This window comes from Anomaloglossus baeobatrachus, chromosome 1 (assembly GCF_048569485.1).
Source record: "Anomaloglossus baeobatrachus isolate aAnoBae1 chromosome 1, aAnoBae1.hap1, whole genome shotgun sequence".
NCBI lineage: Eukaryota > Metazoa > Chordata > Amphibia > Anura > Aromobatidae > Anomaloglossus > Anomaloglossus baeobatrachus.
This window is the reverse complement of record NC_134353.1, coordinates 393,779,345-393,795,865: the sequence shown is the minus strand read 5'-3', so window position 1 is coordinate 393,795,865 and position 16,521 is coordinate 393,779,345. Positions and strand designations below refer to the sequence as shown.

The following is a 16,521-nucleotide window of genomic DNA, read 5'->3' as shown; positions in this document are numbered from 1 at the left end:
CCCTGTCACCTGGACAGTGTTAGCTGGTGGTTCCCCCTGGGCCCCCCTTAGCAGAGGCTCTGGCTGAGCAAGTGCCACAGGGGCCGAGCAGTGCACCCAATGAGGGTCTGTGGGACCTGCCGGTAGCGAGGTCGTACATGCGGCGCAGGCAGCATAGTAAGCCTGTGTTTTGGCACCCCTGCCTCTTGTGGGCGCCATGCTGTTGTCTCCCCTGAGCAACACAATAGGTTATATAGCCAGAAATCAACCGTGCACCATACAGTGTAAAGTATAGCCTATAAACATATAATCTATAATTACACTTCTGCACAAGTGGGGCCAGCACCACAGGTGCTGCTTACTGCCCGCTTAAAGCGGTTGTGTGGCCACCAGAATCCGTGCCTGTGTCCCCCAGAGCTTGTCTCCCCTCTGTAGCGTCAGAGGAGCTGACAGGAATGGCTGCCGGCGTCCTGAGGAGAGGAGGGAGCCGTGGGCGTGACCCAGAAAGTGCGGGAACTGGTGCCCCACTGTGCACAGTGAGGGGGGTGGAGTATGCAAAGCATGCTCCAGCCCTCAGTGCTGCCGTCCTGTACAGCGTCCCGCCCTTCACCTGACTGGCAGGGCTGGGGGCGGGAAGAAAAAGAGACTAGGCCGCAAAAGCCGGGGACTCGAGTTATAAGCGCGGCCGCCGTATAAGCGCGGTCGGCGCGGAAGTCCCCGGCGCACTAACAGTCCCAGCCGCGCCGCAGTGATAACAATGGCAGCGGCGGTCAGCGCGGCAGTCCCCATACACCAACACACTCAGCGACGCTGCAGTGTGTAATGGCACAAACGCAGTCAGCGCCGCGGTCCCCGGTGCACTAGCACACCCAGCAATGCTGGAGTGTCGCTGTGCGCGGTCCCCACGGGGACACAGAGTACAGGGCCATGTCCCTGAACGATACTCGGCTCCTATCCAGCAGAGTCCTCAGGAGCTGTGGATGGAGCACGGTCTCAGTGCCTGGAGACCGATAGGATCCCACTTCACCCAGAGCCCTAAGGGGGATGGGGAAGGAAAACAGCATGTGGGCTCCAGCCTCCGTACCCGCAATGGATACCTCAACCTTAACAACACCGCCGACAAGAGTGGGGTGAGAAGGGAGCATGCTGGGGGCCCTGTTATGGGCCCTCTTTTCTTCCATCCGACATAGTCAGCAGCTGTTGCTGACTAAGCTGTGGAGCTATGCGTGCATGTCTGCCTCCTTCGCACAAAGCAAAAAACTGAGGAGCCCGTGGGAGCACGGGGGGTGTATAGGCAGAAGGGGAGGGGCTTTACACTTTTAGTGTAATACTTTGTGCGGCCTCCGGAGGCATAGCCTATACACCCAATTGTCTGGGTCTCCCAATGGAGCGACAAAGAAAATGATTCTTATGCCACAGGCACTATACCTATTAGATAATGCACCAGTGTGGCTACCCCAACGCATCTTCTTCAAAATTAATAGCGCCCTTAGAGAACTAATCTGGAAAAAGGGAGTAGGACGGATAAAATTACAAACACTGCAGAGGCCCAAAATAAGAGGGAAATTGGCGGTTCCGGACCCATTCCTTTACTATCTGGCAGCGCAGATTCAGCACTTTAAGAATTGGAAGGGTACGGGAACCTCGCCGTCAATTGTGGCAATGATACGTCATGCACTAGGAAAAAGATCTGCCTGCAGAACTAGCCTCGGGGGGTTCTCGGGATTGTCTGCTCCTATGTATTACACCTTGAGGGAAATGGGGGAAAACCTGGAAACAGGTGTAGGAATAACTGAAAGTGGGGACAATCACTAAATACACACCTATTTGCGGAAACTTGAATTTGCCTGAGCTGAAGTTGCAAGGGTTTAGATTATGGCAGCTGAAGGGGATCAAGAAGATACAGCAACTGTTCAAGGAGGGGCGTGTTAAGTCGTTCGAGATGCTTAGGAGGGCGTTTGATATCCCAAATACCAGGTTTTTCCAATACCTTCAACTTCGGCCTGCTTGTGAGGTGCAGTCTGGAACTATGAGTTTGTCACCGGTAGACCGGACACCTCTGATAGATATATCGAAGGCGGCTGGAGACACTAAAGGGCAATCTCCTGGTACTATATGTATTTCCAAGATGCTAAACATAAGGCGGAGACCTGTGGTGTTAGGGATAAATGGCAGAGAGATGTGGGGAACATTTCAACGGAGGTGTGGGAAGAGGTAGTACAAAATATTTCACTACTCCGTAAGTGAGGTGCAGAGGTTATCACAGTTATTCTTAATACAGAGTATATAGGACTCCCGTGTTTCTATTCAAAATTGGGGCTAGCCCTGACTCGTGCTGCTGGAAGTGTGGAGTAGCAGACGCGGACCTGATACGCACCTAAGATATTGGACAGGGGTACTGGACTCATTGATTCAGTATATGACTGTCTGAAAGACCGTGGACCTCTGACGTGTGTTCTTTGGTATACTGCGGAACTCCCTATCTCAGAGAGCCATAAGACCGCTATCGCGTGTGTGCTCTATCAAGCACGAAAGATCATAGCAGTGTATTGGAAAAACAACAAAGCCCCAGATACTAAAGAGCTGATTGAGAAAGTAAATAATACACTCAGGCTGGATAAGTATGCATCAGAAGACGAGGGCTTATCAGAAATTTGAGGACCTCTGGGCCCCGTGGCCAGATACCCCAAATCTGGCCCCGGTGACTGACATGGGCTAGAGCCTTGCAAGCGGGTCTGTTTTAGTTTTCCATGTGCGTAAAGGGATGTGGCATGATGAAAACATGGATCCTATATGCACATTTCAGTCAGATAACGTATGCGTGGTTGCTGATCTGATCCTAGCTATGTATACGAGTGTACAGTCATATGTAAATTTGCTGTATGCAAAGTTGTGCAGGGGATATTTTTTTTCTGGATAAGGGGAGGGGGGGTAAGGTCTGTTTTGCATACTTGTAGGTATGCGTTCCTTTGTTATGTATCAAACACTGTTTAGTAAAAATTTATCGGATTTAAAAAAACAAAAAGATGAACTGCTTAAATTTTTGCACCAGGAGTGGCATAAGATCAGCCAAAAGCAGAGAAAGACTGGTGGAAAGCATGCCAAGACGCATGACCGCTGTGATAAAAATCATGGCTATTCCACAAAATATTGATCTCTGAACTCTTCCTGAGATAAAATATTATTAGTATTGTGGTTTCTAAATGATTATGAACTTGTTTTCTTTGCATTATTTGAGGTCTGAAAGCAATGCATTGTTTTGCTATTTCGAACATTTCTCATCAGAAAATAAATACAAAATTTACTGCTACATGTTGTCAGTAGTTTATAGAATAAAAATTTACATTTTACTCAAAAATATACCTATAAAAAGAAAAAATCAGAAAAACTGACAATTTTGCAGTGGTCTCTTAACTTTTGCCGTGGGTGGGTGGGGTGTGTGTTTAAAGTACTGGCAAATGCAGTAACGGGTGAAAAATAAAATAAAAATATAAGATATATATTCTAAATATATTTTTTTGTATTATTTCCCTGTCACCAGTTACTGTATTTCCTAGTTTGTCAGGTAATTAGACTGGGAAAAAGCAGAAGTTCAGAGCCTACATGTAAGCAATTTTTTCACAAGAATGAAGACAAATTCACTAAAAGTGATTTGCAAAGTTTCATAACTCTCCATGCTAAAGAATGTTACATACAAAGAAGATAGGCTTTTAGGTAATAATAGTACTGACTTACACACTAGTACTGTGACAGTCCAGTCACACCTCCGAGTTGATAGGCGCGCTCCCCCTGGTAAGTAGAGTCCTGCGATAACGCAACATCAATCTGCGACTTAAATTCATCACCAAGGTAGCTATCCTGGAACAGTAAAGTATACTATTTATAATAATAGAAATGAAAATTAGAACAATTAGAGGATCTAAAATTCACATTCCTTACTGTTAGGCTGGATTATATACCCATGATATCCTATTGTGCACTCACATGGCCGTGTTTTCACACAGACTGTGTGGCCGCGCTATTCCCTGCACGCACGCACACACTGAGACCTGTCAGTTTTTTCTCCAGCAGCACAGGTGTCACACGGATCGCACACTGATGTGTGTGATCCGTGTGACATCAGTAAGACTTGTACTGGAGAAAACTCGGGTCTTTTAAATAAACAGATTTTCTATATTTACCGTATTTTTCGGACCATAAGACGCACTTTTTTTCCCCCCAAATGTTGGGGGAAAGTGGGGGGTGCGTCTTATGGTCTGACTATAAGGCTGCGGGGAATGAGAGTGCCGCGGTGCAGCGGGTCATCGGCGGCACAAGCAGGCTGTAACAGCCTGACGTGACCACGTGGGCCCGCTCATTACATATGCACGCCCATCCTCCTGCCCATCATCTCTCAGCGAAACCGACGCTGACAGGTGGGCGGGGGTGATGGGCGGGGGGGGGGGGAGGGGAGTTTGCGTGCATAATTAGCAGCCGGCCGTGATCACCCCTGGCAACTACAGCCTGGAGTGATCATGTGCGGCTGTATTCACTGCCCCCCGTGCATCAATATCAGCACGGGGTGCAGTGAATCAGTACTCACCTGTCACCGTGTGTGGAGCCGCCCCCCTGCAGCATCGCGTCTTCTTGTCTGTGCCGGCGGTCAGCTGATCTGGACACTAGCGGCGCGCACCGCGATGACGTCATCGCTGTGCGCGCCGCTAGTATCCACCAGAATCGATCAGCTTACTGCCGGCACAGACAGGAAGACGCGATGCTGCAGACACCGGTGACGGCTCCACACAGCGGCGCTGCAGCTGAGACAGAGATCGGTGCTTCAGGGAGTGAGGAAGGGTAAGTATAAACATTTATTTTTTTTTTCCTGTGCCACAGGATACACGCCATTTACCAGGATGGGGGCATTTCATGAGCAGGATGGATGGGGGCATTTCATGAGCAGGATGGATGGGGGCATTTCATGAGCAGGATGGATGGGGGCATTTCATGAGCAGGATGGATGGGGGCATTTCATGAGCAGGATGGATGGGGGCATATCTTGAGCAGGATGGATGGGGGCATATCATGAGCAGGATGGATGGGGGCATATCATGAGCAGGATGGATGGGGGCATATCATGAGCAGGATGGATGGGGGCATATCATGAGCAGGATGGATGGGGGCATATCATGAGCAGGATGGATGGGGGCATATCATGAGCAGGATGGATGGGGGCATATCATGAGCAGGATGGATGGGGGCATATCATGAGCAGGATGGATGGGGGCATATCATGAGCAGGATGGATGGGGGCATATCATGAGCAGGATGGATGGGGGCATATCATGAGCAGGATGGATGGGGGCATATCATGAGCAGGATGGATGGGGGCATATCATGAGCAGGATGGATGGGGGCATATCATGAGCAGGATGGATGGGGGCATATCATGAGCAGGATGGATGGGAGCATATCATGAACAGGATGGATGGGGGCATATCAGGAGCAGGATGGATGGGGGCATATCATGAGCAGGATGGATGAGGGCATATCATGAGCAGGATGGATGGGGGGTATATTATTAGCAGGATGGGGGGTATATGAGCAGGATCATATACAAGGCAGGAGGATCCTTATCAGAATGGGGTACCTTAGTAGAGAATTTGGGGACATTACCCCCATAACAGTGTCAGCAGCAGATCCTCGCCCCATAACAGTGTGTCATGACCATATTTTTAGGTTAAAATTTTATTTTCCTATTTTCCTCTAAAACCAGGGTGTGTCTTATGGTCAGGTGCGTCTTATGGTCCGAAAAATACGGTACCTGTATACAGCGATGCTGTCTTCGGCTCCTGACCCCCGCTCATTATACTCACTGAATACACCAGCTGTAGCGCGGATGTCGTGGTGTTGTTATCAGGATCTCATTAGAGTTCATTTGGAACTCCAATGACCTCCTGGATGTCAGTGCACACACACACTGCCTGCTGTATACTCACCTGTCCCCGCAATACTCCTGCTTCCAGATACTCTGGCAGTGAATATTCAGTGAGTATAATGAGCGGCGGTCATGAACGGGAGGCAGCAGTTTAAGATATCACCGCTGGATACAGGTGAATATAGAACATCTTTTTATTTCAAAGACACGTGTTTTCTCTGGTAATGTCACATGTATGACCAAAACCATGCGTGTGGCTTGTACCTGATAAAACACGGATGTCTGAAACCGGCCTAAAGATCTCCTAGAGGACCTAAACTTCCTCTGTTTATTATGATGCTATTTTCAGCAGCATTGTGTTTAAAAACAATGATAAATTTTAACCCCTTCCCAACCGGCCGATTTTTCACTTTCCGTTTTTTTTTTTTACCATTCTTCTTCTGAGAGACGTAACTTTCATTTTTCAGTCAATATGGTCATGTGAGGGCTCATTTTTTGCGGAACGAGCTGTACTTTTAAATGAAACCATAAGTTGTACCATATAGTGTACTGGAAAATGGCAAAAAAATTCCAAATGCAGAAAAATTGCAAAAAAAGTGCGATAGCACTATTGTTTGAGATATTTTATTCACTGTATTCACTATACGGTAAAACTGATGTGTCTGTTTGATACCTCAGGTCAGTGCGAGTTCATAGAAACTAAACATGTATAGGTTTACTTTTATATAAGGGGTTAAAAAAAATAATCAGAAGTTTGTCAGAAAAAAGTGACGCACGTTTTACGCCATATTCCGTGGCCCGTAGCGTTTCAATTTTTTGGGTTCTATGGCTCAGTGACTGCTTATTTTTTGCGTCTCGAGCAGACATTAACAGTAGCATCTACGCAAAAATGGTACCTTTTGATCGCCTGTTATTACATTTTGCGCAAAAGTTGTGGCGACAAAAAACGTAATTTTGGCGTTTGAAATTTTTGCCGCTACACAGTTTACTGATCAGATTAATTGATTTTATATTTTGATAGATCGGGCAATTCTGCATGCGGCGATACCAAATGTGTATATTTATTTTTTTAACCCTTTAATTTTCAATGGGGCAAAAGGGGGGTGATTTGAACTTAGTTTTTTTTTTTACCTTTTTTTTATTTTACTAGTCCCTCTAGGGGGCTATAGCGATCAGCAATTTGATCGCTCTGCCCTATCTCTTGATCACAGCTACACAGCTGTAAACAGCAGATATGCTCACGTTCTGAAACTGAAAGTAATTCATGTGTACTACAGGAGTCATCACATGACCCTGTGCTACCATGACAACTACCGGAAGTCACGTGATCACGTCACGTGACTTTCGGTATTGGCCGGTAAGTAAACGTTTACAGTGATCGCGATTATAATGCCGCTGTCACATATTGACAGCGCCATTTAAGGGGTTAAACGGCACGAGCAGATAACGATTCTGCTCGTGCCTGGCAGGCACACATCTCAGCTGTGAAAATCAGCTGAGATGTGCGCCGATCGCGGCATGCTGCCGGCGGCAGACCGTCGGCAGTAACATTATGACCGCTAGGACGTAATATTACTGCCCGCGATCGTTAAGGGGTTAATGAAAACCCCAAAGAAAAATGTCTATTCCAAACAATCAACCAAGCAGCACAATTATTTCTTGCAAGTAATTTTAAAAAAAATTGATTGTGTCAGAGGACAACCAAAGCATTTTTACTTCCTGAAACTTCCCTAATATATGCAACACAGAACAGTAGAGGTAGACCTATATCATCAAATGCAGAAAATGTATATACCTGTGATAATTCTGGTTGGGAAAGTCCTGGCTGGCTCATCTGTGATGGCTGACTCATAGATATGTAACCCTGGGTTAGAGGTCCTTGTGAGAATGGCTGGGACACAACATCTTGACTGGCTTGACTATTTGGCATATTTCCTTGACTCATGCCCTGAAGACCAATGCCTCTTGGTTTCTGACGTCCACCACGGGTTGCTTTCCCTTTAGGCATTCCACGACCTTGAGAAATACGGTCAATGTATGAATGAGCTGAAAGATGATAAACATAAAACATTAATAAGCAGACATAAAATTAGTAGTCTACAAGAGCAGACAGACAAAGCAGTGTTTTGAAAAGGACTGGAAACCTATTCACATCAGACAATGCAGACAACAGGCCCTCCCTTTACACTAAAGGAGGTGCTCACAGTTTTCCTGTGCAAAATACTTTTAATGGTCAAGCCTATCTATGCATACCTTTATTGTATATTTCAAACACTCGCTTGTGTTGAAAATTCATAATGTATTATAAACAGCAAAAAAGGAGAGATTCTACCAAGCCTCATTCACACACTGCAAAGCATCTGGGCAAAATCCAGATGGAAATGAACAAGTCAATTATGTTACTCTTGTCACCTATAGGTATTTTCAGCTTAAGTGGTTCCCATATCAGGTCCTCCATTTTCTCGGTGCTAAATGCCCTTCTGCAACAAGGTCTTGTCTTGTGTGCTACCGCAACGCAATTATTTAATATGTTAAATACCCACATCAGCCAAGCTCAATATGGAAAAAAAGTGAGCTCATCGTTCCTCCTCGTTCACTCAACACCACTACCTGAACTATCACAAGTAATTTCCACTTTCCCTTATCTCAAGTCTGGTGCCTGAGTATAACCTTTGCCTCTACTCTGAACTCAAAACTATACAACCAAACCAGTGCCAAATCCTGCCATTACAAAAATATTCCTGAAATCCATCCTTTCAACCTGGAATCAATAAAAATGCTGGTGCATTACCTGTCTCATCTAAACTACTGTGGCCTCCCATCTAACGTTGTCCTAGTCCTCTAACCTACTAACTCTGATGCCCAAAACAATCAACCTTTCTACTCATTACTCATCTTCTCCCATTTGCAAATCCCTTTGGTGGTTTCAAATTACCTACAGAAGTCAATTTAAAATACTAATTAGGACTTTCAAGGATGTTCATAATCTGCCTCCTCCATACATGTGTCTATAATCTCTCCACACAATCTCAGGTCCTCACAAGATCTCCACCTTTCCTCTGGCCTTACATGTTCCTCACACAACCATCCTCAAGATGCCTCCCAAGCATCAACCATACTATAGAAGTTACAACTTATCAGATTGTTACCCACAATTGAAGCCTATAGATGTAACCATCTCAAGACTTCTCTTTAACCCCTTTACAACAAACTTGCATTATATGTGGTGTCTCTTGCTTTGAAGTGTGCGCGCACACCGAGCCCAAATCTTTTCCTGCGCATGACGGCTGATTTAATCTGCTGTCATGTGTGTGCCTCTTACAGCCGCAAGGTATATTGGAGATCCGCGAGTGGTTGTCAATCGGTTTAATCCCGCTGTCAATCTCTGACAGTGGGATTTAAGACATGCTGGTGAGGAGCGAGTCATGGTGGCGAGGCACAGATGGGTTGTCATGATAGGTAGGGGGTCAGCTGATGACCAGTATCTGTCATTACTTTCCTCGCTGGCTGCGAGTGAGTGTACCAGCTTGTATACCAATGTAAATTTGGTGTTCCCACTGAATAGCTCAACACAGCCATTAAGGTCAAAACCACTGGCAACAAAAGTTAGTACACCCCTAAGTGAAAACAGCCAAATTGTGCTTAGAGTGTAAATATTTTGTGTGGTCACCACTATTTTTAAGCACTGTATTAACTCTTTTGGGCATGGAGTTCACTAGAGCTTGACAGGAGCCACTGGAATCATCTTCCACTCCTCCATGATGACATCACAGACCTGGTGGATGTTCGAGGCCTTGCGCTCCTTCACCTTCAGTTTGAGGATGCCCCACAGATGCTCAATAGGGTTGAGGTCTGAAGACATGCTTGGCCACTCCAGTGCTTTTACCCTTAGTTTCTTCAGCATGGCAGTGATCATCCTGGAGGTGTGTTTGGGGTCATTATGTTGGAATACTGCCCTACGGCACAGTTTCTGAAGGGACAGGGATCATGCTTTGCTTCAGTAGGTCACAGTTCATGTTGACATTCTTGGTTTCCTCAATGCACTGTAGCTCTCCACAGTCGTCAGCACTCCTACAGCCCCAAACCATGAGATTCCCATCACCATGCTTGACTGTGGGCAAGAGACACTAGTCTTTGTACTCCTCACCTTGTTGCCGCCACATACGCTGGACACCATCTGAACCAAATATCTTGGTCTCATCAGACCACAGAACATGGTTCCAGTAATCCATGACCTAGTCGGATTGTCTTCAAAAAAACTGTTTGAGGGCTTAATTTTGCATCTTTAGGAGAGGCTTGCTAGGAGGACAGCCATACAGGCCAATTTGATGCAGTGTATGGCATATGGTCTGAGCACTGATAGGCTAACCCCTCCACACCCTTAAACTCTGCAACAATGTGACAGCAGTGCTCATACTTCTATACTCCTACACTCTGTATAAGACGCTGAGCACATTACCTCAACTTCTTTGTTCGACCATGCCTATTCTTAATGGAAACTGTCTTATTAAACCCGCTGTGTGGTTTTGGCCACCGATCTCCAGCTCAGTTTTAGGGTATTGGCAATCTTCTTATAGCCAAGGCCATCTTTATGTAGAGAAACAATATTTTTTTCATATCCTGAGAGCATTCTTTGCCATAAGGTGCCATGTTGAACTTCCATGGACACGTATAAGTGTGTCAGCGATAACACCAAATTTAACACACCAGCTCCACATTCATACTGGATATCTTGGAAAATTAATGAGCTCCATGACAAAGGCAAGTGAAAATGGCTAACTAGGTACAATTTGGCCATTTTTACTTGGGGGTGTACTCCCTTTTGTTGCCAGCGGTTTAGACAATGGCTGTGTGTTGAGTTCGAGGACACACCAAATTTACACTGTTATACAAGCTGTACACTGACTAGTTTATATTGTATCAAAGTGTCATATCTTAAGTGTTGTCCCATGAAAAGATAAAATATTTACAAAAATGAGAGGGGTGTACTCCCATTTCTGATATACTGTACATGGTAAAATGAATGGTATCATTCAAAAGTACAATTCATCTTGCAAAAAACAGTCCTCATACAGCTATATTGATAAAAAAAAAATTCTAGTAAGAAAAAAACTAAACCCTAAAAAAAATCCCACGGAAAATGGCCATAGTGTGAAGGGGTTAAGAAATCTGGTTTCACCCCGTTGCCACTTCATTACCACATGAGCGATTCCATGAGCCTAAATTTACTGTCTCCTTAGGCTGCTTTCACACCTCGGGTTTCTGCAATGCGGCACAATCCGGCACTTTGCAGGAAAATCGCAACCGTTTTTTTTTTTGCTGCCGGTTGCGTTTTTCCTGCATAGACTTTAATTAGTGCCGCATTGTGCCGCATGGCCTTGCGTTCCATCTGGTTTTTGCCGCATGCGGCAGATTTAGACGATGCGGCGGCCGGATGGAACGTTGCCTGGCACGTTTTTCATGCGGCAAAAAAAAAAACCGCATCGCGCCGCATCCGGCCGACGCGGCACATTTTTAAATGCATGCCTATGGCGGCCGGATGCGGCAAAAACCGTATCCGGCCGCCGCATGCGGTTTTTGCCACTGCGCATGCTCAGTAGCATGCCGCAAGCGGCAAAAACCGGACGGGCCGCATGGGAAAAACTTATGCAAAGGATGCGGTGTTTTCACCGCATCCGTTGCATAGCTTGCACAGCCGGATTGAGCCGCACAGCTCAAGCCGGATGTGTGAAAGCAGCCTAACCCATTTATTCATTGCGTTTTATTTTGAAACGTAACATAAAACAACATGACAATCTCCGACACCAGTCTTTTCAAAATGTTACTACTATATGTTACAATGCAGTAATGCGATTAACACTATGGAAAATCCAGGAAGAATAGCTGAAGAGTATCTATCATGTGAACAGATCCTTAAGACTGTCCCCCAATAAATAACAGAGGACAGAGAATCCCGCTCCATGGACATATTTATTTGGTTAAGCGTAAAACACTGAACAGAGTTAATATTTACTGTTCGGTCTTATTCACATACCCGTATTTTGGATCAGTATTTCATCAGTATTTGCTAAAACCAAGTGTCTCTAAAATACAGAACAGGGGTCAATCTTTAAATCATAGATTTCCTCTGAAGTTCCCCTCCTGGCTTTGCTAAACAGTGATGTAAAAATACCAACATGAGGCCTTCGCAGAAGCATCTACGTTTCTTTGTCGCTCCATTGGGAGACCCAGACAATTGGGTGTATAGCTTCTGCCTCCGGAGGCCACACAAAGTATTACACTTAAAAGTGTAAACCCCTCCCTTCTGCCTATACACCCCCCGTGCCTCACGGGCTCCTCAGTTTTTATGCTTTGTGCGAAGGAGGCTGACATCCACGCATAGCTCCACATCTCAGTCAGCAGCAGCTGCTGACTATGTCGGATGGAAGAAAAGAGGGCCCATAACAGGGCCCCCAGCATGCTCCCTTCTCACCCCACTCTGGTCGGCGGTGCTGTTAAGGTTGAGGTACCCATTGCGGGTACATAGGCAGGAGCCACATGCTGTTTTCCTTCCCCATCCCTTAATGGGCTCTGGGTGAAGTGGGATCCTAATCGGTCTCCAGGCACTGGGACCGTGCTCCCTCCGCAGCCCCTGGGGAATCTGCTGGACAGGAGCCGGGTATCGTCAGGGACAAGGCCCTGCTACTGTGAGGTACTCTGTCTCCCCTTGGGGGACTGCGCATGGAGCGCTTGTGCCATACACACTGCAGCACTGCTGGGTGTGTTAGTGCGCCGGGGACTACCGCGCCGACCGCGCTTATTTGCCGGCCGCGCTTATAACTTTAGTCCCCGGCTTTTGCGGCCTAGTATCGCATATTCCCGCCCCCAGGCCTGCCAGTCAGGGGAAGGGAGGGACGCTGCACAGGACGTCAGCGCTGAGGGCTGGAGCATACTTTGTATCCTCCTCCCCCCTCACTCAGCACAGTGGGGCATCAGATTCCCGCACTTTCTAGGGCACGCCCACGGCCCCCTCCTCCCCACAGAACGCCGGCAGCCATTCCTGTCAGCACTTCTGACGCTGGAGAGGAGAGACAACACGGCTCTGGGAGGCCCAGGCAGGGAATCTGGTGATCACACAACCGCTTTGAGCGGTCGGTAAGCAGCACCTGTGGTGCTGGCCCCACTGAGTGCCGAAGTGTACTTATATATATATGCTTATATGCTATACATTTACACTGTACGGTCGCACTGTTGATTTTTGGCTATATACCCTCCTGGATTGTACTCAGAGGAGACAACAGCATGTCGTCCGCAAAAAGCAAGGGTGCCAAAGCACAGGCTTACTTTGCAACCTGTACCTCATGTGCGGCTATACTACCGGCAGGTTCCACCGATCCTCATTGTGTGCAATGCTCGGCCCCTGTGGCACTTACTCAGCCGGAGCCTCTGTTACTGGTGGCCCAGGTGGAACCACCTGCTACCACTGTCCAGGTGACAGGGACGGAGTTTGCAGTATTTGCTGACAAACTGTCTGCGAGTATGGATAAATGGTCTGCTAAGATACTAGAAGCCTTACAGTCCAGACCGGTGACTCAGGCCCCGGGCAATGTTGAATCATTGACCCCAGGCCCCCCTCAGTTGGAGCAGCAAAGTGTTCCTGGGGTGACCCATAGGTCCCAGGGTGAGGTCTCTGACACGGACCGCAGTCCCAGGTCGCCTAAGCGGGCTCGCTGGGAAATTCCCTCGACTTCATCACACTGTTCAGTGTCTCAGCAGGAGGACTCTCTGGATGATGAAGCGGAGGTAGCAGATCAGGATTCTGATCCTGAGGCCGCTCTCAACCTAGATACACCTGAAGGTGACGTCATAGTGAATGACCTTATAGCGACCATCAATCAGGTGTTGGATATTTCTCCCCCAGCTCCTCCAATTGAGGAGTCAGCTTCTCAGCAGGAGAAATTCCGTTTCAGGTTTCCCAAGCGTACATTGAGTACGTTTCTGGATCACTCTGACTTCAGAGAGGCAGTCCAGAAACACCGAGCTTGTCCAGATAAGCGTTTTTCCAAGCGCCTTAAGGATACATGTTATCCCTTCCCCCCTGACGTGGTCAAGGGCTGGGCTCAGTGTCCCAAGGTGGATCCTCCAGTCTCCAGACTGGCGGCTAGATCCATAGTTGCAGTGGAAGATGGGGCTTCACTCAAAGATGCCACTGACAGACAGATGGAGCTCTGGTTGAAATCCATCTATGAAGCTATCGGCGCGTCTTTTGCTCCAGCATTCGCAGCCGTATGGGCACTCCAAGCTATCTCAGCTTGTCATGCGCAGATTAATGCAGTCACACGTACGTCTGCTCCGCAAGTGGTGTCCTTAACCTCTCAGGCGTCGGCATTTGCGTCCTACGCCATTAATGCTGTCCTGGACTCTGCGAGCCGTACGGCGGTAGCATCCGCCAATTCGGTGGCAGTCCGCAGGGCCATGTGGCTACGTGAATGGAAGGCAGACTCTGCTTCCAAAAAGTTCTTAACCGGTTTGCCATTTTCTGGCGACCGCCTGTTTGGTGAGCGATTGGATGAAATCATTAAACAATCCAAGGGAAAGGACTCATCCTTACCCCAGTCCAAACCAAACAGACCTCAAGCACGGAAGGTACAATCGAGGTTTCGGTCCTTTCGATCCGCGGGCAGGTCTCAATTCTCCTCGTCCAAAAGGCCTCAGAAGGATCAGAGGAACTCCGATTCATGGCGGTCTAAGTCACGTCCAAAAAAGACCGCCGGAGGAACCGCTCCCAAAGCGGCCTCATGACTTTCGGCCTCCTCACACCGCATCCTCGGTCGGTGGCAGGCTTTCCCGCTTTTGCGGCGCCTGGCTGCCACAGGTAAAAGACCGTTGGGTGAGAGACATTCTGTCTCACGGTTACAGAATAGAGTTCAGCTCTCGTCCTCCGACTCGATTCTTCAGAACATCTCTGCCCCCCGAGCGAGCCGATGCTCTTCTTCAGGCGGTGTGCACTCTGAAGGCAGAAGGAGTGGTGATCCCTGTTCCTTTTCAGCAACAGGGTCACGGTTTTTACTCCAACTTGTTCGTGGTGCCGAAAAAGGACGGATCCTTCCGTCCTGTTCTGGACCTAAAACTGCTCAACAAACACGTAAAAACCAGGCGGTTCCGGATGGAATCGCTCCGCTCCGTCATCGCCTCAATGTCCCAAGGAGATTTCCTAGCATCAATCGACATCAAAGATGCTTATCTCCACGTACCGATTGCTCCAGAGCATCAGCGCTTCCTGCGTTTCGCCATAGGGGACGAACACCTTCAGTTCGTAGCACTGCCTTTCAGCCTGGCGACAGCCCCACGGGTCTTCACCAAGGTCATGGCAACAGTAGTAGCAGTTCTGCACTCTCAGGGACACTCGGTGATCCCTTACTTAGACGATCTGCTTGTCAAGGCACCCTCTCGAGTGGCATGCCAACACAGCCTGGACATTGCTCTGGAGACTCTCCAGAGATTCGGGTGGATCATCAATTTTCCAAAGTCAAATCTGACACCGGCCCAATCACTGACATATCTTGGCATGGAGTTTCATACTCTCTCAGCGATAGTGAAGCTTCCGCTGGACAAACAGCGTTCACTACAGACAGGGGTGCAATCTCTCCTTCAAGGCCAGTCACACCCCTTGAGGCGCCTCATGCACTTCCTAGGGAAGATGGTAGCAGCAATGGAGGCAGTTCCTTTTGCGCAGTTTCATCTGCGTCCACTTCAATGGGACATTCTCCGCAAATGGGACAGGAAGTCGACGTCCCTCGACAGGAACGTCTCCCTTTCTCGGGCAGCCAAGGCTTCCCTTCAGTGGTGGCTTCTTCCCACTTCTCTGTCGAAGGGGAAATCCTTCCTGCCCCCATCCTGGGCTGTGGTCACGACGGACGCGAGCCTGTCAGGGTGGGGAGTGGTCTTTCTCCACCACAGGGCTCAGGGTACTTGGACTCAGCCAGAGTCCTCCCTTCAGATCAATGTTCTGGAGATAAGGGCAGTGTATCTTGCCCTAAAGGCGTTCCAGCCGTGGCTGGAAGGCAAGCAGATCCGAATTCAGTCGGACAACTCCACAGCGGTGGCATACATCAACCACCAAGGCGGAACACGCAGTCGGCAAGCCTTCCAGGAAGTCCGGCGGATTCTGCTATGGGTGGAAGCCACAGCCTCCACCATATCCGCAGTTCACATCCCGGGCGTAGAAAACTGGGAAGCAGACTTTCTCAGTCGCCAGGGCATGGACGCAGGGGAATGGTCCCTTCACCCGGACGTGTTTCAGGAGATCTGTTGCCGCTGGGGGATGCCGGACGTCGACCTAATGGCGTCCCGGCACAACAACAAGGTCCCGACATTCATGGCACGGTCTCACGATCACAGAGCTCTGGCGGCAGACGCCTTAGTTCAGGATTGGTCGCAGTTTCAACTCCCTTATGTGTTTCCTCCTCTGGCACTGTTGCCCAGAGTGTTACGCAAGATCAGGTCCGACTGCCGCCGCGCCATCCTCGTCGCTCCAGACTGGCCGAGGAGGTCGTGGTACCCGGATCTGTGGCATCTCACGGTGGGCCAACCGTGGGCACTACCAGACCGACCAGACTTGCTGTCTCAAGGACCGTTTTTCCATCTGA

At 48.3% G+C, this 16,521-nt stretch overlaps 1 protein-coding gene across 1 annotated transcript in view; it reads right to left on the bottom strand.

Annotated features, from left to right (window-relative positions):
* The window catches only part of UPF1 (UPF1 RNA helicase and ATPase), a 184,872-nt gene that overhangs the window by 17,922 nt on the left and 150,429 nt on the right, over positions 1 to 16,521 (bottom strand). Inside the window, exons 22-23 of the mRNA XM_075352561.1 lie at positions 7,689 to 7,939; positions 3,715 to 3,837 (exon numbers count right to left, since the gene is read on the bottom strand). Of these exons, the coding sequence (XP_075208676.1) occupies positions 3,718 to 3,837; positions 7,689 to 7,939 (371 nt within the window). The 3' untranslated portion in view covers positions 3,715 to 3,717. The remainder of the gene's footprint in view (positions 1 to 3,714; positions 3,838 to 7,688; positions 7,940 to 16,521) is intronic.